Below are 24,689 nucleotides of genomic sequence, written 5' to 3'. Positions count from 1 at the left end.
ACTAAGTTAATTAAAGATAAGCTAAGTAAACAAAACTGTAATACAAAAAAATACTTTATTTTAAAGTCAAACGAGTGCTGGATGTTAATGTACACAGATTTCTCTCCTGAAAACTGTTTAATTGGGTGAGTAAAGTGCTTGCGTTTATTTACAGCAAGACATGATTCCCAAATTTCTCCAGTACTGGAGCCGGACGGAGCAGCATTGAGGAACCCTGAGTGCTCCAGTAAGCCAGGGCAATATTAGCTAGTGGTTACGCGTAGGCTACAATCAGATATACTCCCCTCTGAATGGCGAAAGAGCTAGCGCAGTTAGCAGGTAATGCTAATGCTGCTCCAGCAGTGCTAGCAGGGTTAGGAGCAGGCTACACTCTGATAATACTCACCTGTGATTGTGGAAATAGTGGTTAGCGGCTAATGCTAATGCTACTCCAGTCTCAGTGCTGGAGAACTAAACTGAAACTCCTGTATAAAGCTGTTCTTCAGCAGAGTGGCTTTACTGCTTTATACAACCTGACTGGTAAAATTTATAAATAAAAGGCATTGGATTAAAATGACGCACTGACGATTTTTGGAAAAATCAAAGGATTTAAAGTGCTCCTTATAGTGCGAAAAATATGGTATATATATATATATAAAAACTTGCTTACTGGTCCATAAGAGTGGATTGTTTCTGAACTGCCCCATTTTTTTTAAACAGGAGCTGGGAAATCTTCGACGGCTTGTTTGCCTGGACGTGTCAGAAAACCGGCTCACAGAGTTGCCCTCTGAGATCAGTGGCCTCATTGCCCTCACTGACCTGCTTCTCTCACAGAACCACCTGGATGTTGTGCCTGACAGTATCGGTGAGACAATAAGCATTTTTGCTGATGTAAGAGGTGTTTGTGTGGTATTTGGATTTTACGGTTAGTTTAACATGCATTGGTCTTTTAATTTGCATTGAGAAGATCTAAGATTTTGTCATTGACAGGCTATAGCCGTACTAAAGACCACGACTGAACACTGGTATTGCTATTTAGTGTGTGTGAGTGAGTGTGTGTGTGTGTGTGTGATATCATCAGTGTCATGTAAATGTCTACAGTAAATCACATGCTTTAGTACTGCCTCCCTGCACAACCAGCGAGGAGAAAGAGTACTTTCATTGCTGCTCCATCGCCCTCTAGTGGCAGTTGGCCACTACTAAATGAGTCTGGTATCAGGTGCTGCTTAACCCCCCCCCCCCCCCCCCAATTTTGGGACCATGGCCCTAAAATAATATCAGAATATTTCAGTGTATATTTCCAATAACAATATATTTGTAGGGATTTAAAAGCCTAAACAAATCTACAAAAAAAACGTATTTTTTTTTAAAGCAAACAACTTTTTACAACAGTTTTTTCAACAATATGGCATGGCGCACCTTTTCTGTTAACCTTGTTCGTCTCTTCTTTGCTACAGGCTCTTTGAAGCAGTTGTCCATTTTCAAAGTGGACCAAAATCGCCTGGTGCATCTCACTGACTCGATTGGCGAGTGTGAGAACCTCACAGAACTTATGCTGACAGAGAATCTTCTACAGGTACAAAACCTGAACACTGAAATTTCTACTTCTATCTTGCTCTATTCTAATTCAAAAGAAGTATCTGGATTTATTTCTTTATAATTATTTTACTGAATCATGTTTATGCTTGTTCTCTATTGGGAATCCCTCTTAGCTATACAATACAATGCTGTAGCTCTGTTGGATGATAACAGCTCACCACATGCACCTCTCGTCTCCTGCAGTCTCTCCCTCGCTCCCTGGGGAAGCTGAAGAAGTTGACCAATCTGAATGTGGACCGTAACCGTGTGAGCAGCGTTCCAGCAGAGCTGGGCGGCTGTGCCAGTCTGAACGTGCTCTCGCTCAGAGATAACCGCGTGGGCAAGCTACCTGCTGAGCTCGCCAATGCCACTGAGCTGCATGTACTAGATGTGGCAGGAAACAGGTGAGGGCTACACACATATTTGGAAGCTTTGAGTTTCTTCCTTTTGAAGGTTGGGGTTTCTACCTGGGTTTCTGTACACTGCAACATACTATAAGACAATGAAGGAATATTTTCAGATCTATTTTCATACATAAAGTGCACCGGATTATAAATCGCATTTTATGCGACAATAGTAAGGAACAAGGGTGTTGCACATTAATCTACATAGATTTCTCTCCTGAAAACTGTTTATTTGGGTGAGTAAAATGTTTCAGGTTATTTCCAGAATTTTCAGCAGCGTGGTTAGCAGTAGCATTAGCAATGACTAGCAGCGCTTAGCGCTAGTAAATGCTGCACAACGGCACTACACTGAGGAACCCTGAGTGTTCTGCTAAGCCAGGGTGCTATCAGCTAGCGATTAGAACTATGTGGCGAAAGAGCTAATGCCGTGGTTAGTGGCTAATGCTAATACTGCTCCAGCCTCAGTGCTGAAGAAACCTCACCGAAACTTCTTTATAATGCTGCTCCTTAATACCTGACCGGTATATATCATATATATATATATATATATATATATATATATGATACAATTAAAAATACAATTTATTAATAGTGATGTTACAAAGCAGCTTTACAGAAATCTGGTTGCAGGCAAAAGATGAAACATCCACAAAACATTAAAACTTGTTTTAACTAAATTGTTGATAAAAGGATACTATATAGCCATAAATCTCTATTATGTTCGGCTGTACTGATATAATTATTAATAATAGTTATCAAAATAATGCTTGTAAATGGTATGTGTGTATAGATGTACAGAATTTAGAAAATCACTAGTAAAAGTCCATATAGGCTTCAATATAGTAGGTAGTGGAGGACTATTAATCCAAGACAAAAGCAAAAGGCAAAAGCTGAAGAGTAGGCAGCTGGACTGTGGCAGGTGAATGGAGAATCAGACTGTCAATTTCAATCATTGTTTTTTGGACAGGTGGGAAGTCATTAGTTCAGAGAAAGAGATGGAATTAATTCTAAAATAATAGAGTAAAACATAATTAGAGTATGGCTAATGTCTTAATTAAAAGTAGAGATCCAGAAGGTAACATAGACAAGAGGGCACTGAAATACAGGCATCCATCCACTCCTGTGCGAATGGCGGGATGACAGCTGTGTAAAGCAGCTTTGTTGTTATGTAAATAACACACTGAATTGAATTCAAGGGGATTTCACTCTTCTGTTTCCTCTATTTTTGTCCCATAGGCTACAAAACCTGCCCTTCGCACTGGCTAATCTAAACCTAAAGGCCATGTGGCTGGCGGAGAACCAGTCTCAGCCCATGCTGAAGTTCCAGACGGAGGACGACGAGCGCACAGGAGAGAAGGTCCTCACCTGTTATCTGCTGCCCCAACAACCAACACCCAGCTTAGGTTAGGCCTTCCACTTTCTTTCTGAGGCAGCAGTCCAGTGCTGGCCTGTTACACCACTGCTGCTGTTTCTTGTCTTTTGTAATGTTGTAAATTCTGCTAATGCTGTGACTGAAAGAATTAGAGGTTTATCTGACGCCTGAGTGACTGTGTGCCTTCAGAGAACCTGCTACAGAGCAGTGTGGATGAAAGCTGGCCCACAGACACTAATCTAAACAGAGTGTCAGTCATCCAGTTCCAGGAGGAGGCCAAGCCGGAGGAGGAGGATGAGGAGTCTGCAGAGAGAAGGGTAAGACTCAGTGTGTCTGTGTATAAGCATGGATTTTTTTTTTTTTCATTTTATTTGAATGTTTCATATTTGGGCCATTCCACCGAATGGGTGCCCTTTGCTTGTTGTATCTCTTTCAAATTAAACTTTTTTTTATTATTATTTTTTTATTTTTTAACTCTGAATCTAGTAATACATATATTTAAGTATTCAAAACATGTACTGGTCAAACTCGGGCAGCTTACTTAATTTTTACAAGGTTTCCAATCTGAAGATGGTTACAAAACTAATTTAAAAGGCATGGTTAAAAGCTAATCCACTAATAACTTTGATTTTCTCTCAAGAAATCTTTATTTTAAAGTAATGGTCAACTGCATGTTCAAATATTTATTTAACACAATAATTTATGACAAAAAAACACTCCTGTTATTGGCACTCATTTCTCTTATGGGAACTCACTCCTGTTACTGGCACTCATTCCTCTTATGGGAACTCACTCCTGTTACTGGCACTCATTCCTGTTACCTTTTATGTTTTGAGTAACAGGAATGAGTTTTTAGCATTGAATTAGCAAAAACATAAAAAATATATTTTTTTCACTTTATTTTTATTTTTTTTGTTCCCAAAGGAAAGAAAAGGGTGCAAGTTTCAGCACTCTTCACATTTTTATAAATGTACTAGATACACTCATCCAACAACATTAGATACCATAATGACCATCTAGGATACCATAGCAACTGCTTAGGAACCGTTTAGCAACACCCTGATGTTGCTAACAGTAAGCAACACTGTGGCAGTTGTCTGAAATATTATACAAGTCACCTTTCCACACTGTAGTATCCACGTACTGTCCACTAAGCAACCCCATTGCAAACACCTGGGGTAGGTTGTGGGGTGGCGGCGGAAGCAAACAAGACTACCTTTACTGTAGGAATTCTCCTAATCTACTGCATTTACAATTTTTACTTTTTTCTTTTACTCTAAATGATAAAAATGAGACACATCTTGTTTAACCACTCTAGCAGGCTCTAGATAAAACAATTGCGTCAGTACTCGCAACCAACTATCTTAACAATTGATTAGTTGTTGCAGCTCTAGTATTTACCCAAAAACCTTGTGCCATGTATTCTCTGTGCCAATGTGTGCACAGAACCGTGTCTACTGCTACGAATACATTACAGAGCAGTCTACTGATTGGCTACTTCTTCAAATCTGTAGCCAAAGTAGGCTTTCTTTTTTCATGCTTGTAATATTTTTATTGATGATTGCAGGCTAATTTTGGTTGTTGCTTTACCTGAATCAGCAGGGTCTCCAGAGACGAGCCACCCCTCACCCCAGCGAGCTGAAGGTGATGAAGAATGTGATCGAGGCCAGACGAAACGAGGCCTACACGTCCAAGCCAGATGATGACCTGGACTCTCCAGACAGAGAGGTATGTATCTGGATACATATTTATGTTGTAAACATGATTTGAGTGCAGGTTTAATCCATCGGTGTTACTCAAGTAGTTAATAGTTAAAGTGAAAAGTTTTTTTTTTTTGTTTTTTTTTTTGTTTTTTTTTTTTGACCTGTGCCCACTTAAATTCTTTTTTTATTCTTTTAATTTATAAAAAATGCAGGAGACAAGGAAGTAAACATCTCTCCTAGAGGAAAAAAATACACATTACACAAAGGTCACATTCTGTACTTTTGACTCGTTCATCTTTAATTGATGTTACATTAAACCAAAAAAATACACTCGACTACTTCAAGACTTTTGAAGGGCATTGTAAACATGCACATTTGGTGATACTGCAGACATTCCTAAGCATCCTTAATGAGACCCTGAAGGTTATTCACATTGAGACCATCTAAGGATGACTCAGCACTTGCTCACCCTTCCACAAAATCCTCCTGTCAGTTCGGTCTTACATAATCACTTCATTTCCCAATACAGTGTTGATCGATGTACTTATTATTATAGACCTGTACTTGAGATGTGTACCTTGCAACTTGCAGAACATTTGATCTTCAATTAGGATATTTTTTTCCAGTTCATTTGAGCTGCAATTGTCAAGAAATTGATTTTAACTTAATTTCTTGATTACACATGGATTACACACGTATTTTTCGGACTATAAGGCGCACTTAAAAATCAAAAATCCACAGCTTTATAATCTGGTGTGTCTCATTATTCGGTGTGCCGTATAATCCAGTGCACCTTATGTATAGAAATAGAGCCATTTATTGATAGTACGCCTTATAATCTGGTGCACCTTGTAGTCTATAAAATACTGTAAGCATCTGTGGCAAAGTTAACTGTTGTGTCAAAAAACACCCCCATGTGAATCTATAGAAATTTGTCTGTAAAAAATCTAACTGCTCTATAGGTCACATTTTTCAAACCACAAACAGCAAATTCAGCAAAATCAAACAAATTATAGAATAATTGTATTATGCTTTAAGACTCAATATGTCTTCAGCTTTCGCAAAATGGTTGTGCATTTATCCTTACAGGAATAAATAGTGAAATGTTCATTTGTTTCAGAAATTGTGTCACAGTGCTAAGCTCCTCCATTTCTGGGCATATCTCAGTTAGTCAAATGTATTTGCCTTCCACCATTTAGCCAAATATTTTTGGACTCCAAGTATTTTAGCAATATCAATACATCAATGGAAGCGCTTTAGCAATAGCAACCACATAGCAACAGTTTAGCAGCTGACACCTATATAACAGTTTGATTTTGGATTATTGTACATTATGTTACCTCAGATTACTGTGTGACTGATCGGGAGCTTCCTTTGAGCTTTTTGATAATTTCTTTTTTTTGTTTTTGTTCACAGGAGAAGCGATTAAGTAATCTTTCCAACCAGAGCCACGACTCCCAAGCCTCCAACAGCACTGCCTCAGCCAACTCTCATGAAGAGAAACGAGCAGTGAACTTTATTGGGGTGGAGCTTAATGACAAACATGAGCAAGAGGAGGAGGAGCTTGATGAGATGGAGGTGGAATATATTGAGGTAATCTTGAAGATGTGTTGTGTTGTAAGGATAGTTCAAAGTGTATTTTGTGCCTAATGGTCCAACAAGCGCTGCAATTATGATCCAGAGATTGCTGGTCCGAATCCCGGTCACGCAGCTTGCCATCAGCTGCCAGAGCACATTTGGCCTTGCTCTCTCTGAATGGGTAAATGGCGCTCTTTCTTCTCATCATCCTAGGGTCAGCACAAGGCGTCTGTGAGCTGATGTATCTGAATCGAGTCGCTACGCTTTCCTCTGAGAGCGTTTTGATGCTACTCAGCAATGCTGCATCAGCAGCAGTTGGAAAAGTAGCAGTGACTGATACACATATGCCAGAGGAGGCATGTGCTATTTTTTACCCTCCTTGTGTTGTGCCATCAGTAGTGATGGGGGGATAAATAGCTGAGTAGCAGCTAAATTGGGGAGAAAATTAGAAAAAAATATTATGTTTAGTATGATGAAAGAGGGAGTAAAACTGAATATACCAAAATATTCACACATAGTTTTAACCACATTTATTCAGATTAATAAGGTATATTAGCAAAAAAGCAAACTTTCAGCTGTATTCAATAAACCAGTTGGACAAAAAAAAATAAGGAATCAATAACTCTACACAATTCATACAAGTGTTTCTCCAAATGTAACACAAAAATGCCACTTTTAATAACAGTTCCTTCACAACAAAAGTCTTTAGAATTTACCAAAATATCTACTCTACTATGAACTGTTATAACCTGCTACAAGCATGCTGGATAGCCAGAAACAGCTTCTGGAGATTTCTTCTGGACCATTCTTCTGGTCAGTGCCATCCAGTCATGAAATATTATTCGGTCTGTATGCAGGGACTGCGCTTTTTAGATTCTGCCATTAATTATTATGGGCTTCAATTCTGTGACTGTGCAACTGTAACGGTCACACAGAATCTTCCAGGACTTCTTCTACAACCACCGGGATCGTTGTCCTTTTTAAAGGTTCAGTTCTTTTTTCGTATGATAGTTTTATTATTTAAAATGTCAGTTTTTTTACCTTTGTACCATGCTTGTGGTCTAGATTTTGCTCCCCCTAAAAGATAAAAATCCTCCTTCATGCTACTGTTCTTAATTGATTGTTTAAGTGTATGGAAACCCTCTAAATGTTGACCCTCCCTATTAATTGTAATGGTGTCTCTAACTGACTCCATTCAGCTCTGCTGTAAGAAACACTTTTCTGCAGAATTTTTGCGTTGTTTGTGACAGTACTAGTGTTTATATGGTTAAGCAAACATACTAGCATTACAACCAGTTTTGCTGTGCTGTTACTTAGGACACAGATGCTGTAGCATGTGGTAAAGGAGAACTCTGGTGTAAAATAAACCTTTGGTGTAGTAAAATGATAAAAAGTACTTACCTTTGTTGAATAGCCCACCTGTTTTCTCCCACAGCTTTCTGAGATCCAGTAATTTTGTGTTTTTTTGCCCAGCACTCTCTACAGCGGCCGCATCTGTTTTTGTTTGTAGTTTAAAGTTACACTTTTATTCAGAGAATTATAAATAATACAGACTGCTCCTCTTTTCTTTAGCCTACTGTGCACTTTGCTGAGGAACCGATCATCCGTGGTGGTGATGATGAAGACGAGGAGGATGATGACGAAGATGAGGACGGCGCAAACCGGAGCGACGAGGATTCACGGCCTCCTCAGTTCCCAGCCGAGAAACAGCGGCTCATCCGCAAAGACACACCGCACTACAAAAAGCACTTCAAGATCACCAAGCTGCCCAAGCCAGAGACAGTGGCCGCCCTGCTGCAGGGCTTCAGCGCAGACGGCCTGTCTCCCTCTGCCCACACGCCCGAGGACCAGAGAGATGAAGATGAGGACGAGGAAGAGGACGAGGATGTAGTAACGGTCAACACCCCTCTGCTTCAGAGACTGGAAGCTGCTGAGCTGGAGGACAGCAGGCTGAATCAGGTGAACTCTTCGCCTCAGCCGGTGAAGGTAAGGTCAAGCTGGAGAGGAGCAGAATGGAGTGGAGTGGGATGTGTAGAGTGGGGGGAGTGTTTTTATCTAGATGAAGGTGAACAGCCGGTTGGAAAGGTTTTAAATGATTGAGTTCAGTTGAGTGAAGTCTCCTGTATGTCTTACTTAAAATAAGTATTTTAATCTAGTTTATATAATTCTTACCCTTACCTGATTGGCTGTCGATCAGCTAAGACATGCTTTTAGTATCCAGATCAAAGTGCATTGATATTCATAAAATTTTGATAAATACATTATGACATAAAGTAGGAGAAAGTAATGCTATGTGCAATATGACAATATTTCTCTGGCTTGGAAGATTTAATAAATGTTATAATAATCCTCAAAATATCATTGCTGTCATATAAAAACCTTGTATCCGGATTTTTTGACATAATATGAATTTGGCGTTATTCTTATTATGTTATAGGTTGAATAATGATGCATGGATCAATAGAAATACTCCAAAATAAGGATTTGTAAGAAATAAATCACTTAAATCTAATTATTTTAATATTTAAAAATCATGGGGCAAATTTGAATGTAATATATTCCTTTTGACAGCCCTATTGTTCTTAAGCAATGTTAAACATACCATATTTTTCACCGAATTAAAAGGTACACTCGCTGGGTGGTGGTGGAGGGTGGGGCAGATAACTAAGTTAAGTAAAGCTAAGCTAAGTAAACAAAACTGTAAAAAAAAGAGTTTCTTTTAAAATCAAATAAGCACTGTATGTTAAGATACACAGATTTCTCTTCCAAATTTCTCCAGCACTAAGGCTAGAGCAGCTAATGCCGCCCAACAGCTCTACACTCAGAACCCTGAGTGTTCCAGTAAACCAGGGCGATATTAGCTAGCAGTTGGTTTCACTTAGCTTGTTTTAACAAGGTAAACAAGCAGGCTACAGTCCGATATATACTCCACTCTAAACTATGAAAGAGCTAACATAGTTAGCTGCTAATGTAGCTAATGCTGCTCCAGCAGTGCTAGCCAGGGTTTAGCAGCAGACTACAGGCGGATTATTCTCACCTCTGAATGGAGAAATAGTGGTTAGTGGCTAATGCTAATGCTACTCTCACCCCAGTGCTAAAGACACTAAACTCTGTACTTTAACAGAATAGCTTTACTGCTCCTTACAACCTGACAGGTAAAATTCATACATAAATGCACACTGGATTATAAGGTGCACTGACAATTTTTGGGAGAATTAAAGAATTTTAAGTGCACCTTATTGTGCGAAAAATACGGTAAGCTTTAAAAATCAAAAATGGAGTAATCTATGATTATTTTGAATCGTATTAAAAAGTCTTACAGGCAGTAATCTGTAAAAACTACTTGAAATTGTCAGACAAACTGCAATGCTTGTTGAAGTGTAAACATTTTTTGATTTTTGCCACATTAGCATTGTAGCTTCAGTGCAAAACTAAAAGAAAAAGCCTAATTTCAGACACTGAGCTTGTCTTGCTTGGTAGACATTTACAGTAAGGGGAAAATATTTTTTATTTAATTTCTTTGCTGATTTGCTGCTTAAAGGATATGTATTGTCGCTGTTATGCAAATTATTTGCTGTTTTTTGGCAGTATTAATCTGGCATCAATCATGTTTTTAAATTGTGTTAAACAAAAGAAATAGCAATGCACCAAAAATACTTAAAAATATATATATATATATTTGTTTATTCCTTCACCTGTAAAGTTGACGTTTTGCAGATACAAGATTTTTGTGTGACAGTGACGATATTTTACATTATTTCATTAAGTTGGAAAACCGATTTGTGTATCATGTTCACGTCCCACATAGTGTAAACTGCATCCAGTCTGCACTTTTTGTGACGAGGTTGAAAGAAAGCATGCGTTCATTCCATGCCGGTTGTTTGCGGGTTGTTGTGGCTGTTTGCCTGTACAGGGAGTCATATAGACACTGAATAATGTGTGAGGAATGGTAGTGCAACAGGCTTGGTGACATAAACCCTGTTTACACCTGCTCAATTCATGTGACAAGGATCTGAATTGTATCCTAGTTTTGGTTGATTCTCGAGATGGATGTGTTTACACTGCGGTTCCCTGAGGCTTAAATATGTCTCAGATCAACCTCCTAAAGTGTTTAGTGATTAGATTTATATCTGTTTTAAATGCACATTGTTTGTGTTTACACTTACAGTTTTATCTGGATTTTTCTTACCCAGATACAATCCTTATACTGAAGTTGTATGAATTGACCAGGTGTAAACGGGATCATACTGATCTTAAATCTCCGTATATGAACGGTAGACAGGGATGTCAAATGACAAAAGTCCCCTTCCTTTATTTTACCCTGCCCTTTTTGTTCCACACACACTACCTACCCCTCCCTCGACTCCTCACCACGCCCCCTTTTAAGCACTGCCTCCGCCCACCCCATGCTCTGCTTTTCATCATTATTTGCTGTCTTTTACTGCTGTCCAGAATATCACACTGTCTTCTTTTGCCAGCTTTTTCACAGTGTCGTGTGAGAGTGGGTGCGAGAGGGTGAAAGACAACTCGCTTCTCAAATCCAAGTTGATCACTGATGATGTTTAATTTTCTGATCACAACAAATTCATTAATCCATGATGCTTCACTGAGCTGTTTTTTTTTTGTTTTGTTTTGTTTGTGTGTTCTTTATTTTTATTTTTCCTCCAGAACTGTGTGATAAACCTCACTGATCCCATTTGCTTGGTTACAGCACTAAATTACTCATATATTTACATAAATATAAACAAAAATTAACTTTTTAAATAAATACAAGGTGGTGTAATATGGTAAATATATTATGACTGACAATTATTTAAGAGCAGATATTTATTTTAGCATGTGACAGGCAGAAAGCACTAGTAGTTGAGTAGAATGCTTTTTAATCAGCTTATTTACCAGTCTGTGTTTTGCCTCAAAATAAAGCCTTTATTTTCCTAATATGAATTGATTGGCTAGTTTATGGCAAATATTTATGTGATGATTTCCCTAGTGTTGCCAGATTGTATTGCTGTCCTCTCAGGATAGTGTGGCCTTTACCCCACCAATTTTTCTTCTCAGCTTTGTTTATGTTCAGTATAGACTAGCATTAGCTTTTAGCTAAGCATTGATTTCAGTTTGCCTACATGGCTTTTGCTGAACCTTGTGTTTCTACTCTGTGGAACCGGGTCTCTTCTACTCTGTATTATAAACAATGCCATATTGTGTAAGGTCACTGGCTTTTGCTGGTGGACATTTTGGCTGTGTAAACGTAAAGAGTCAGGACTAGGGTTGCCATCTTTTCGAAAATGAAATAAGTGATGAGGGGGGGCAACAATACTCCCTCCTCAGCCTCTCGTTTCTCTCCCTCTGCGTGCTGTTTAACTTCTTAGCACGAGTCTCTGCGTTCTAAATCACTCACTACCACAGAAATAGTTCACTATATTATTTGTTAACCAATGGTATATAGTGCACTGTTTCTGTGATAAGGAGCGATTTAGATTTAGAAGGGGTGACTGTTCTCCAGCGGAGTAGGGCAGCGCCGCAGCGGTGTCTCTGTCTGAAACAAATCACCCGCCTTAATGACTAATCTCAAAAATCGGATCAATTCATATCGGAACGCTTATTTTACTGCCCAAATACAGGACGATTCCATATTTTACGGGACGGTTGGCAACCCTAGTCAGGACTCTTATAGAATTACTGTATTTTTCTTACTATAAAGTGCACTAAAAATCCTTTAATTTTCCAAAAATCGACAGTGTGCTTAATGTATGATATTTTACCAGTCAGGTTGTAAGGAGCAGTAAGGCTATTCTGCTGAAGTACACGGTTATAAAGTAGTTTGAGTGAATTATTATTATTATTAGCATTAGCATTAGTATTAGCTGCTAACCGCAGTGCTGAAAGTCTTTCGAGGTTCAGAGTATATCGGACTGTTGCCTGCGCGTTTACCGTGTTAAAATAAGTTACGCTGAATAAACCACTAGCTGTTAGCGCCCTGGCTTACTGGAACACTCAGGGTTCCTCAGTGTAGCACTGTTGGGCTGCGTTTGCTAGTGCTGAGCGCTGCTAACCATGACTAGCGCTGCTGCTAATTGTGTCAAGCGCTGCTGCTAACCGTGGCTAGCGCTGCTGCTTACCATGGCTAGCTCTGCCTCTAACTGTGGCATTGCTGCCGCTAACTGTGAACTACAGTTTTGTTAACTTAGCTCCCTAGGTCCTGTTTAAACTGATGGTGCAATAATATTTAAAAAAAGATTCTTGTTCCAAGTATGGGAGTGGTTTTTAAAGTTAGCCACTGCATTTGTTTTGGTCAAAAAATATTTCGAAAATATTTTGTATTGTATTGTAAAAATGGCTTGAAATATTGTGATTATAATATTTTTACCATATTGTTAACCCCTAGAATCTTTATATTACAAACTATTATTGTGTTTCACAGTGTTCCTACTTCCTCTGTTCTTCCTGAATCAGCTGGCTGTAGTGCTTTCTGCAGCAGAGAGAGAAAGAGAGAGAGAGATTTACGTGAGCTCTGCTGAACACAGATGTTTAGTGAACTGAAGTAATACTTAAGCTTAAAGTGCCATCTGTGAGATTTTATTCATTTAAGCAGCACTATTCTCAAAGCAACTGGGATCAGTGACCCTGTGTTTTTGTGTGTGAGATTGTGTGTATGAAGTCTCCATGGCTAAAATAGAGTGAATGAGGAATGTTTGAGAGGGATTTGTGTATGTGCTCGTGTTTGATCTGTGTGTTTCTGTGTGGGGTGAATCGGAGTGAAGCTGGTGTGTGGGAACATTGTGTGTGCTGTGTCCGTGCAGTATGTTTACATTTGCTCGCTCGCCCTGTGTTTGATTACACATTACTGCCCTGTGAGACGGTGAGAGAGAAAATCAGACTGCAGCAGTATTAACCTACCCTAACAAGGTCTAGAGTGTTTATCAACACTGCTGGCCTGAGGCAACATTTCTTTAGATTGGCTGTTGCAAAAACTCCTATACAATGAGATGCAAAAGTTTGGGTATGACTGGTCAAAATGCCTGAGACTGTAAATAGCACTAGTAAAGAAACAGATCTCTGAAAGAGATTATAGTAATAGTTAGGCTATAACTTGTTCACAGTAATCATTAAAAAAAGGCCAGTTGATTTTTCAAATTCAAGCTGTTTCCAAGCTAATGAGAAATTACTTTGCCTCCTTGAAACTTGTTACCTGTTACGTCAATTGAGAACAGTTTTGCAGCATTAAGAGCTCCCTCTGTAAAAGAGTGAGTAAAAGTTGTTCTTTTTTTCTTTTCAGTTCATAATATAATGTATGAAATGTTAGCTAACAGGACTGAAGGAGGACATAGCATGCTCTGAAGTGGTGGTGCACTGTTCTACTGTGCGGCAACAGAGGCATAAATATTTTTAACTTCTTAAATGTTTTATACTACTGCTTGCCACTGTAGTCTCCCTGTACATTGTAGTGATACAGTTTATTTTATTCAGCGCAGATCAAAGTAACTAAATCTGCATCTGTTAAATGTGTTTTACATCTTTCTGTAAGTTTATACTGTATATAGTTTTAGTAATACTGATATACAGATAACAATTAAGTGTTTTATCTCTTTAGGTCTATGCATATTACATATTAGCTTTAAGCTGCTGTCCCCTTTACATCTGTTTTGCAATTTCAGGACTTAATAAATCCTTATCATGAAGTTTCCATTGTGCTCACTTTACATATGTGCGAGTGTGTGAATGTGTTGGGTGGGGGGCTAATGAGTCTTAAGAGTCCTGTTATGAAGAGTGTGTGTATGTGTGTGTTTCAGTGTGGGGTTTTATTTTCCACTCATTCATTCTTTTTCTTTTTTGGGTTTGTCCTGGAGGATGCGAGTGCAGATGATTTTTTAATTTCTCATTTTTATTTTTTGCCTCACTAATCCGCATGCCCTCTTGCTGGTTCCTGTCCTAACAGGGGGTGTCATTTGATCAAGTCAATAATCTGCTGATTGAGCCTGCTCGAATTGAGGAGGAAGAGGTCTGTACCTACTCTTTCCATCCAGCTCCGTCTCTCTCTCTCCCACTTTCTCTCTCTCTCTCTCTCTCTCACTCTCTCTCACTCACTCACTCACTCACTCACTGTTCACCTGCCGTTAGAAAGGGGAGGGGACGATGAAACCCACCTGAAAATTGTCATTAACCTAAAGCCAATAACTAGAGAGCTACTTACCCATTGCTCAACCCGTGACCCGCTGATGTGGTGGAACCCTGTTTAGAGTGTCTGGGGGATGAACAGATATGGGGGAGTATTTGAGTAAAAGATGAATGTTTAATTTGCTAGTCAGAATTGTTTTTTACAGCAAAAATCTAAAGAAATCCTTTGTTCAGTTTTCAGTCTTTAAAAACAGTTGATTTGTTTGTTTTTGTTCTATTTGTCTGTCTGTTTCTATGTATGCTTCTAAAGTAAAATATGGCACACAACATGTTCCATACAGACAGAGTGCATTAAGGCCATGCCAACACTGCAGGAACAAAACAATGTGCTTAGTTTGAATTGAAGGGAATGGACAAATCAGTAACACATGAGAACGAGTGTGTGAAATAGCTACAAGAGTCCAGTTTTCAAACATTGGGGAGAGTTTTCGAGTTGGCAAACAACCACAAGTCTCATTCATTTACTCTGCAGCTGATCAATAAAAATAGGAGCATTCCATTGTCTAAAATACCAATCTGTGCTACAGTAGTGGTGGTGATAAATGACCCAGCTCTGTTTAGCAATCTTACTAAAACTCATAGATTACCTGTTCAGCAAAAAAATAGCAAGCTCACCCGTTTCCATAGCTGCAGCACACTGTTTCCGTGGTGCTCTCGATGGCACACCGGAAATGGCACCGGAGGAATGGTGGTAAACAGGTTCGGAGGCCACAACCCCCACAGATTACTGTGTTCTACCGCATCGTTCAAATAAGAAAATACTGGCTGAAGCTCTACTACCAAGGACTGTCTGTGCTTAAACTCAGCATGTTTCCTTAATACCTGATGAAACATCCTGACAATGTTACACTAAAGGAGTTACTAAAGGAAGTGTAGTCTTTAATGGTCCTTGATACAAGCACACAGCATTAAAATACTCTTGCCTTATCATCCGATAGGAAAAAGACATACATAGAAAGTTAACGCTGATAATGATCAGCTGGCTCCATCCTTAGTATCTGTTTAAGTATTCTGGAGTTATTTATGTGGAATGCTATAAATGACAAAAATACAAATTGCTGCACTACCCTAAAAAAAAAAAAAAAAAAAAAAAAAAAAAATATATATATATATATATATATATATATATATATATATATATATATATATATATATATATATATATATATATATTTTTTTTTTTTTTTTGTTATAGGTAAGGTTGTCCTGACTCTTTAACCACTGTGCTTTGTCTTTCAGTCTGGTTTAATCATCAGATAGAAATAGTATTACTAAAGTAACTAAATTTATTAGAATATATGGTATGTTTGGTCTTCTCTCATTCTACCCTCTACTTGTTTGTGCTGTTTAATATATTAGAGGCATACATAAAAAAATACTGAAAACTGTTTTTTTTTTTGTATGTGTAGTAGCTGATTCACTTTAAATACTCTTTAGCCACAAAACAGGGTTCCATTATATCTTTGGCTCGTCAATCCATTTCTATTTGTGTCTCTTTCTCTCACTCTCACATTCTCGCTCTCTCAATCTTGTTCTCTCTCTATTGGATTTCCTCCTCTCGGATTAGACAGGGGCTGTGGCCCGGGTGCAAAAAAATGGAATGAAAATGTTGTTTGCAGTAACATCATATCTGTGTTTGTGCTGTACTAGTTAAATTAAACTAAATAAATCAATGTCATCTTCAAAATCAACCAAAGATAAAGATTTTAAAGTTGAATACAACCAGAGTTTCTTCTTGGTCGTGTCCGTATTGTCAGTGGTCATGCTTAGCTTGAACTATTGTCTAAACCAACAATTTGCGGTGTTGCTGCTCCATTCTGTCAGCATCCTTAACGTTTCAGAAAACGTGGAAAAATACAGACAAAATGACAAAACATTGAAAATCATCATCTGTTTAAGTATCTTTTAAGTACCTTATCTGTTTAATGTTGAGCGTAAATTAGCTTTAAAAGTTTAGAATTCTGAAATAATTTATGTAAAATGCTATAAATGACAGCACAACAAATCAATACTAAAAAAAAAGAAATCACACAAACATTGCTGCACAGCAGCTGAAAAGAGAGATATTTTTTAAGTGTAATAACTAAGGATGTCCTGACTCCTGAACCACTGTGCTTTGTCTCTTAGCCTTTTTTGAGTACCTTAATACTGATTGCTAGCTGTTACCCCTAAAGATCTATGTGCTTACTGTAGAATAATCACTTTTTATAATTTTAGTGTATGTATATAATGTTTTTTTTTTCTGTATACTTCATAATAAGTACGAATAGTTTATTTTATTGTCTTCTAATACAATGAACATACCAAATGCTAAAGCTACAGATATTACACTTTTTTCAAATTACCTGTGGAAAAATATCTGTGGATGTTAAAATATGTTTATGTAATCGTTTTATGTTTTGTTTTGGTGTCAAGAATTATAGAATTTCATTAGCATTAATACATTTTTGTATTATGACATTTCTAATCTCTTCTAACATAGCAGCTAAACACAAAGGATCACTCACATATTAGGCTTAAAGTACAGAGTTCATTAATACAAATCTGGAAAAAAGAAATGAGAGACCACTTAAAAATAATGAGTTTCTTTGATTTTTACCAAATTGAAAACCTCTGGAATATAATCAAGAAGAAAATGGATGATCAAGAGACATCAAACCAAACTGAACTGCTTGAATTTTTGCACCAGGAGTGGCATAAATTTTCCAAAAGCAGTGTGTAAGACTGGTGGAGGAGAACATGCCAAGATGCATAAAACTGTGATTAAAAACCAGGGTTATTCCACTAAATATTGATTTCTAAACTCCTAAAACAAGTTCATGAATATGAACTTGTTTTCTTTGCGTTGATTGAGGTCTGAAAGCTCTGTATCTTTTTTTTATTTCAGCCATTTCTCATTTTCTGCAGATAAAGGCTCTAAATGACAATATTTTTGTTTGGAATATGGGAGAAATGTTGTCTGTAGTTTATAGAATAAAACAGCAATGTTCATTTTACTCAAACATAAACCTATAAATAGCAAAATCAGAGAAACTGATTCAGAAACTGAAGTGGTCTTGTAATTTTTTTTACCAGAGCTGTATATGGATCAGGTTAAGATATCCTTAGTTAGTTACAGGTGTACAAATGTGAAAATTACAGACATGAACCTAAATATGCTTAAATATGCAGCATTTGTTGCTCCTTATTTTTCCTTATGTAGACATTAGGTCTGACAAATCTTATCAGAAGTGGATGAAAGTATAAAGATGACCAAATGACATTAAAACTGACATAATATATTTTTAATGGTCTTTTCTTGTGGTAGTAAGACATTAATTTCATATTTGGCAAATCACATGATAATGAAATGGAGAATAATAATTAAAACAGAGCATCCATCAGTGAAAAGCTGAATTAAGTTACAGAATCAGAATTACTAGTTAGATTAAGCTCAGTTTATCTACAAGCCTGCTGCTGCTGCTGGATGGAATGAAGAATGTGTTGATTTGCACTGAATTTGATTGATGCCTGTAGGGTCTGGATCTTCATTTGTCATGCTGGAGTTGCATGAACACATTGAAAACCATGTAAACTCTGTCAGAAGGAATGTGGAAGACCATCACTGGCCCTGAACACCTCCTCCTCCTCCTCCTTCTTCTTCTTGTTCTTCTTCTTCTTCTTCTTCAACTTGTTCTTTTCACCTTTTCAATTATTATTTTTTTATTTTCCTTGTATATGTAGTCTGTGTAGTTCATTCACATGTAGTCTGGTCCATTTGCGCTTTGCATGGCTTGCAAACATACTACGAACTGACCCTCAAGAAACGTAGCCTATTTTCTCCCCTTTCCTTGTCGTTGTCATCTAATGTCATTGTGGAGGCTGCTGCTGCTGATGTGGCAAGTCAGCTCTGTGACTCATGAATTAATCCATTTAGTGTGCAGATGTGTGTTTATGTATAAGTGAAGGTTTTCCTGTTGTTTGTTGATCCCTTTGCAAATGTTGATCCAACGAGGGGTAAAACGTGCAGTACAGTAAATTTGTTTTAGTTCATCTTAGAGTGAAACCACTAAATGTTGATTAGCACGCTCCAGTCAAATATGGACTCATTTACTGTTTATATACCGTTCTTTTAGGCTAATATTCACATCAATTGGATTGATATGAGATATAAGTTCTGTCCCCACATTCATGGTTTACCTTCCTTGATTGCTCAAAGTTTACGTAAAAAAAATATATTCCTCCATTTTGATCTGATTCTCTAATTATAATATGAAAATGGAGTAGTTTTGGATGTCCTATGACATTTCTCATTTAATTGACCGGACTACAAATATAATAAAATAAATAAATTAAATATAGATAAAGAATAAAGGTGCTTCAGAAGGTTGAAGTCATAGAAGAAAAGATCAGCTGCCGTTCAGTACTGTAGGAAAATCACTTTTTATAATCGAGTGTATGTATATAATGTTTTATGGTTATATTTTCTTCTTGTATACTTCTTAATGAGTGGTATTAGTGTATTTAACTGTCATATAGTACAGTGTACCTACCAAACGCTAGAGATATACATATTACACTTTTTTAAATTAATGTTGCTGGAAACAATATCTGTGGATAGAAAACCAACAAATTCCACTGACATAATGATAGTAGAATAGCATAAAAAAGCAATCATATGTTTTTAAAGACATATTTAAAGACATTTCCTATTTAAATAAGCGAATTGTAGCCACAATTTGGCAACAAATAGAAGGCGACACTGAGACAGAAATAAAATTAAGATTTTCTCAACTTTATGCAAATGGTTTAAAACGCAGTAAAGCGACATTTAAAACTAAATTCATTTCATACAAATTCTTTGTCAATCTGAGGTCCGCAGCTTTTGTTGTCTGAACTTTTGGTTCCATTTCTCAACAGTGTGGTTCTGAACATATAAGAGTGGCTCTTATTTTCCTGTTTGATGCTACTTTAAAAACATAGCATAAACAGGAAAGTTTTTTTTAAAAGAATGAAACATGGAAGAAAGTAAAGGACTGCTCGATAGGTAGCTTGCTAGGTTAGCCAGCTGCTAACTAGCCATGCCAATACATGCCCACACAAAAACACTCAAGCGGCCTTTAGAAGAGAAGGAGAACTCTGGTGTAAAATTTAATTTTGATTTAGTAAAACATGATAAAGAGTACTAACCTTTATTGAAAAGCCCACCTCCATTTTTACTCAGATTTCTGAGATTCCTCAGATTCAGCTATTTTGTGCAATTTGTCCAAACAAGCTAGAATGAGTTTTAATGGGGCATATTTTGCACCGACTGATCATAACTTGGCCCTGAAGATGTAGGTTACGCAACGGGTTGTAAACAGTGCTTTTAAAAAAAAAAAAGTAAGCACTTTAACAAAATGTAAAGCCTCGTTTTAAATGTCGGAGCTCTCCGAATTCTACCATTCTCCGAATTGTGTTAAAAACAATTTAAGTGCACAGGCAAAATATGCCCCACTAAAACCCATTCTAGCCTGTTTGGACAAACAGCACAAAATTACTGGATGCTCTTTATCATGTTTTTACTACACTCAAGATTAATTTCACACCGTAGTTGTCCTTTAACACACAGAGATGTGAGACATGTGTGGCTTGTCACCTGCCAGTATGAGGGCAGGGTTATGTGAATTAACTTTTCTCAAAAGTGGACCACTAAACCGCGACCCCTGTACAATATAACAGTACAAATTTATGTACTGAGACAGATCTACCATTACATGAAAGGATAAAATAAAGTTTCTTTGGTTTTTAATCAAAAGTGATACTTTTATGAAATCTCTCAAAGAACCATTCGAAGCACCTTTAATTTAGTTAATGAACGCTTGACTTTAAGGTTAACCTTCACTGATCATTTCACAGAATATACTAGTTATGGCTGAGTTATCAATAAGGATCGAAAACCATTGAATTTTTGGATGGAACCGATTGCTCATCCCAGTATGACTTCTCTAATCTACTTCATGTACATTAACATTGCATGAACACATACAGCAACTTTAAAAGCTATGGTGTTTAGTTGTCAGGAGAAGCAATACACAATTGGCCAGTTTCCTCTCTGTTTATAGAGGTGAATAGTGATTTCATTTATCTGTTTTCTTCTGTGTGTTGACTGATGTGCTTTACTCTTAGCATGTCCTCACCATCCTGAGACAGACCGGTGGATTAGGCATCAGCATAGCTGGAGGGAAAGGATCCACTCCTTACAAGGGTGATGATGAGGTAAAAAATATACAATGTTTAAGCAGATTTTAGTAATTTAGGTAATTAGAGATGTAACTAAGGTGTTCTTAGCTTGCATGCTGAATGCTGTTTTGAATGAATGCCTCTTTGTAGGGTATCTTCATCTCCAGGGTGTCGGAAGAAGGCCCAGCAGCACGAGCTGGGGTCAAAGTGGGAGACAAATTACTTGAGGTAAGTTTATGTCTCACAGTGTTTCTTTATTTTAATTTTGGAGGTACTGTTGAGAGATATTCATATATATAGAGGGTTTGCATGTCACAACACAGTTGGGGGAAGTCAGTGAGGTTTTGCCCAATAAGTGAAGGATTAGTTTCTTGGGGTGGTCCTGAGGTATTTTTCGCTTTTATCGGTGGTCCTCTGTGATTTTATTCCCGCCTGGAACAAACATGTATGTTTTTCTCAGACTTCAGAAAATTACAGGCTAAATTACCCACTGTTTTTCTCTAAACTTTGTGGTCCTCCAGTAATTTTAGTCCTGTCCAGACGAACATCAATCGCTATTTGTCCACAGCCACACACCATAATTACACTGTGGGCACTAGCTTCCACTGAGATCCACGTAAACACAACAGCAAGTGGAAATGGAGGAGCTACTGAACCAAATGTGGCACTGAGGGTGGACACAGATGCGTTTCCATACGGACTCCCACACTTTGTGGTTGTAGAACTGTACTTTTGAAACAAGTGTCAGTGTCTTTTTTTATGTTCCAGTGGCTTTTAAAGCCCTTAGATGCCGCCATCATGCTCCATGTGCAAAACCCGATGTCATGTGACCGAGAGTGCCAAAATACTCACTGGTCCTCCTGTTTTTTTTATTGCAGTCCAGATGCAAGAGTTTTATCCCTGAATAAAAGTGTGAAATATTTTTTCACAATATGTTAGACACAGAAACTAATCCCGTCCAGATGGAGCTTGAGTAGCATTTTTTAATGCTTTAAAAAAAAAACAAATGGGAAGGAGCATTGGTGTGTTTGACTGTACAAACTGATTCATCAAAACATTTAGAGAGCTCGTTTTCCAGACTGCTGAAGCAGTGGAAACATCTGAGAAGCAGATGGACTGCTGTATTTCACAAAAGCAACTGCTGCAATCCCGGCACTAAAACTGCATGCATTCAGGCTTAGGCTATTATTAAGTGTATTAAGTGTTCTAGAGTAGCACTGCCTGCAGGTTTTAGAGATTTAACAATTACAGCACACCTTCTGCCAGGTTCACACTACATGACTTTGAGCCATCAGTTGTTGTGCTGTTCACACTACACGACTGGTTGTGCTGTAATCACTCAACTGAGTCCTTCAGTTGATGAGACTTTCCCCGTTCATAGAGGACTCAAAAGCAGGCTCCCTCTAGAGTTTAACAATTGTTTTATTTTATAACGGGCGAAAGAAAGTAGTCAGACTCTCCATAAACAGCTCCAGTAATGCATGGGGTGTGTTTTAAACCCGTGGTTCTCTCTTTCTCTGTAATTCCATTGGCAGTATATAGCCACTGCTACTGACTCCCAGTCGCTGACTGGGTAGGATATCTAGCATGCCAAATATTTGCCAGATATCTGCGACTTTTCAGCAGGTTTAGTAACTATTGGCTTGGTTTTTAAATATAAGATAACCTGATTTCTGTTGAAACATTGATGTCCACGGCCCATCTGCTCTTTATTCAGTAATTTCAGTGTATTACTGTCAAGTTCAGCTGGCTTTAATTTAAGCATATAATCAATTGTTTCACTGTAATCGCTATTGCTATTTGTTCTAAGAAAAACAATTGTGCAATGGTGTACAAATGTTTTGCCACTTAAGGGGTTTAGTTTGACTTTTTCCGGGGGTAAAGTGACTTTAATGCATACCCTCTATGTCCTACAGTTCTGATTTAATCATACACATAATTGTACCCCAGACAAAAATGCCCATAGACTGCACAATTTCAATATGCTCTTTTCTCTTTCTTTGCAGGTAAATGGGGTAGATCTGCATGGAGCAGAGCACCACGCAGCAGTAGAGGCGTTGCGGAGCTCTGGAACGGCAGTGACCATGAGTGTGCTTCGTGAGCGGATGGTAGAACCTGAGAACCCAATCACTACTACACCTCTGAGACCAGAGGACGATTACTTCCCTCGGGAAAGAAGATCCAGCGGCCTTCCCTTTCTGCTGGAGACTGGATCCACTTCTGTCAGTGCAGGCCCCTGCCAGCGTCTGGCCACCTGCTTGGTGCGCAATGACAAGGGCTTAGGCTTCAGCATCGCTGGGGGCAAAGGATCCACGCCATATCGGACAGGAGACACGGTAAACATCAAACACTAACAAAAAATGGGATAGTTAGAGTGTAATATAAAAAGTCAAACAATCAGGCATGTAACAATGGCAAAATGATGCAGTCACTGCCTTTTAAAATGACAGTAAACTTTAAATTTATAATACTGTGTGTATGGATGCTTCATTACTGATGCCCATTTTTATTTGTCCAGTATTGTAATAAATTATAATTGCATATGCACTAAACTCATGCATTTTAAGGGCCTCAAGATGTTGCAAGTATTCATACACATTGAAATGCCTGTTTAAAATCAGAAAGGGCTGTGTTAGTTATTAATTCTTTTATTAATCAACTACATGCTCATCCATGCATATTAGGAGCAGCTGCAGAGATAGCTTTATCCTTATGTTCATACCGGCAGCATCTTTTCTCTGTATGGTTGAGATCACTTGTTGTTCATCGTCTGTGGGTGTTTCCAAGCTTGAGCTGACCTTTGATTGTAATGGTTTTACTGATGCCAAGCAAATTTGGCAAATTTCAGAATTTAGATTTTTGTCCTCTCTTGATGCTTAATGCTTAGAAAAACGTTGTTACCTTAAGTAGAAATATTGGTTATCCATACCTTAGTATGTAGTAATTATTTTTCAGACAACTTTTTACTTCTACTCGCATTTTCACACAATTATCTAAACTTTCTACTCCTTACTTTTATTTAATTTCAGTTTGTTTCCATTATGCCTTCTCATTTTTTAGAAAAACTTTATCCAGATAAATCTCTCCATTCCGATTTTTAATGGGCACGTATGCAGCTAAAACAGCCAGCCTAGTGCGTCCTACATTTGTTTAATGTTTAATGTTTAATATAACATTTTAGTCATTACAGCTTTTAGAAAAATAAGACTTGGGGACTATAAACCCCTGTGGCATTGAATAAACATTTTTGTATTGTTTTTCTTACTTTACTTTATCATTACATTAATTTTACAGTATTTTTACCTGAAAACTTTAAAATCTACATAACCCTAGTATCTCTACTTTTACCTTAGTATGTGAATACATTTGACTCCTTTGATTGACTGCTTATGTGTTGCTTGTTGGAACAGTTCAGGAACAATCTAGTTGGGGGAAATTTTGAAAACATTCCCTAGGTGATATATCCTCTAAAAAGAAGGAAATGAATTATGTTATTAATAAATTAGGTCATACAACCTGTGAAAAAACAAGTAACGTTTCCTGCTCTCTGATGCAGGGAACTGAGGCTAAAACCAGTTTGTCGAAGGAAAACCAACTGTATATTCATAATATGGACATAATACCTAATACAAAACATGTTTATTGTAGACCTTCATTCGTTGTGCCACTTTTCTCACCCCTCTGTAACAAACATAGTAC

The 24,689-nt window shown here is 37.7% G+C and overlaps 1 protein-coding gene across 16 annotated transcripts in view; it reads left to right on the top strand.

Annotated features, from left to right (window-relative positions):
* scrib (scribble planar cell polarity protein) overlaps positions 1-24,689 on the top strand; it is a 137,146-nt gene that overhangs the window by 63,797 nt on the left and 48,660 nt on the right. For all 16 annotated transcript variants that reach the window (XM_049482947.1, XM_049482949.1, XM_022678051.2 and 13 more), the window contains 12 exons: positions 700-844; positions 1,437-1,555; positions 1,762-1,961; positions 3,198-3,364; positions 3,523-3,650; positions 4,933-5,061; positions 6,453-6,629; positions 8,187-8,600; positions 14,551-14,613; positions 20,937-21,026; positions 21,141-21,218; positions 22,997-23,326. In XM_049482947.1, the coding sequence (XP_049338904.1) occupies positions 700-844; positions 1,437-1,555; positions 1,762-1,961; positions 3,198-3,364; positions 3,523-3,650; positions 4,933-5,061; positions 6,453-6,629; positions 8,187-8,600; positions 14,551-14,613; positions 20,937-21,026; positions 21,141-21,218; positions 22,997-23,326 (2,040 nt within the window). The remainder of the gene's footprint in view (positions 1-699; positions 845-1,436; positions 1,556-1,761; positions 1,962-3,197; positions 3,365-3,522; positions 3,651-4,932; positions 5,062-6,452; positions 6,630-8,186; positions 8,601-14,550; positions 14,614-20,936; positions 21,027-21,140; positions 21,219-22,996; positions 23,327-24,689) is intronic.

Source organism: Astyanax mexicanus, chromosome 8 (assembly GCF_023375975.1).
Source record: "Astyanax mexicanus isolate ESR-SI-001 chromosome 8, AstMex3_surface, whole genome shotgun sequence".
In the NCBI taxonomy this organism is placed as follows: domain Eukaryota; kingdom Metazoa; phylum Chordata; class Actinopteri; order Characiformes; family Acestrorhamphidae; genus Astyanax; species Astyanax mexicanus.
The sequence above is the reverse complement of the archived record's forward strand: the minus strand, read 5'-3'. Positions and strand labels throughout refer to the sequence as shown.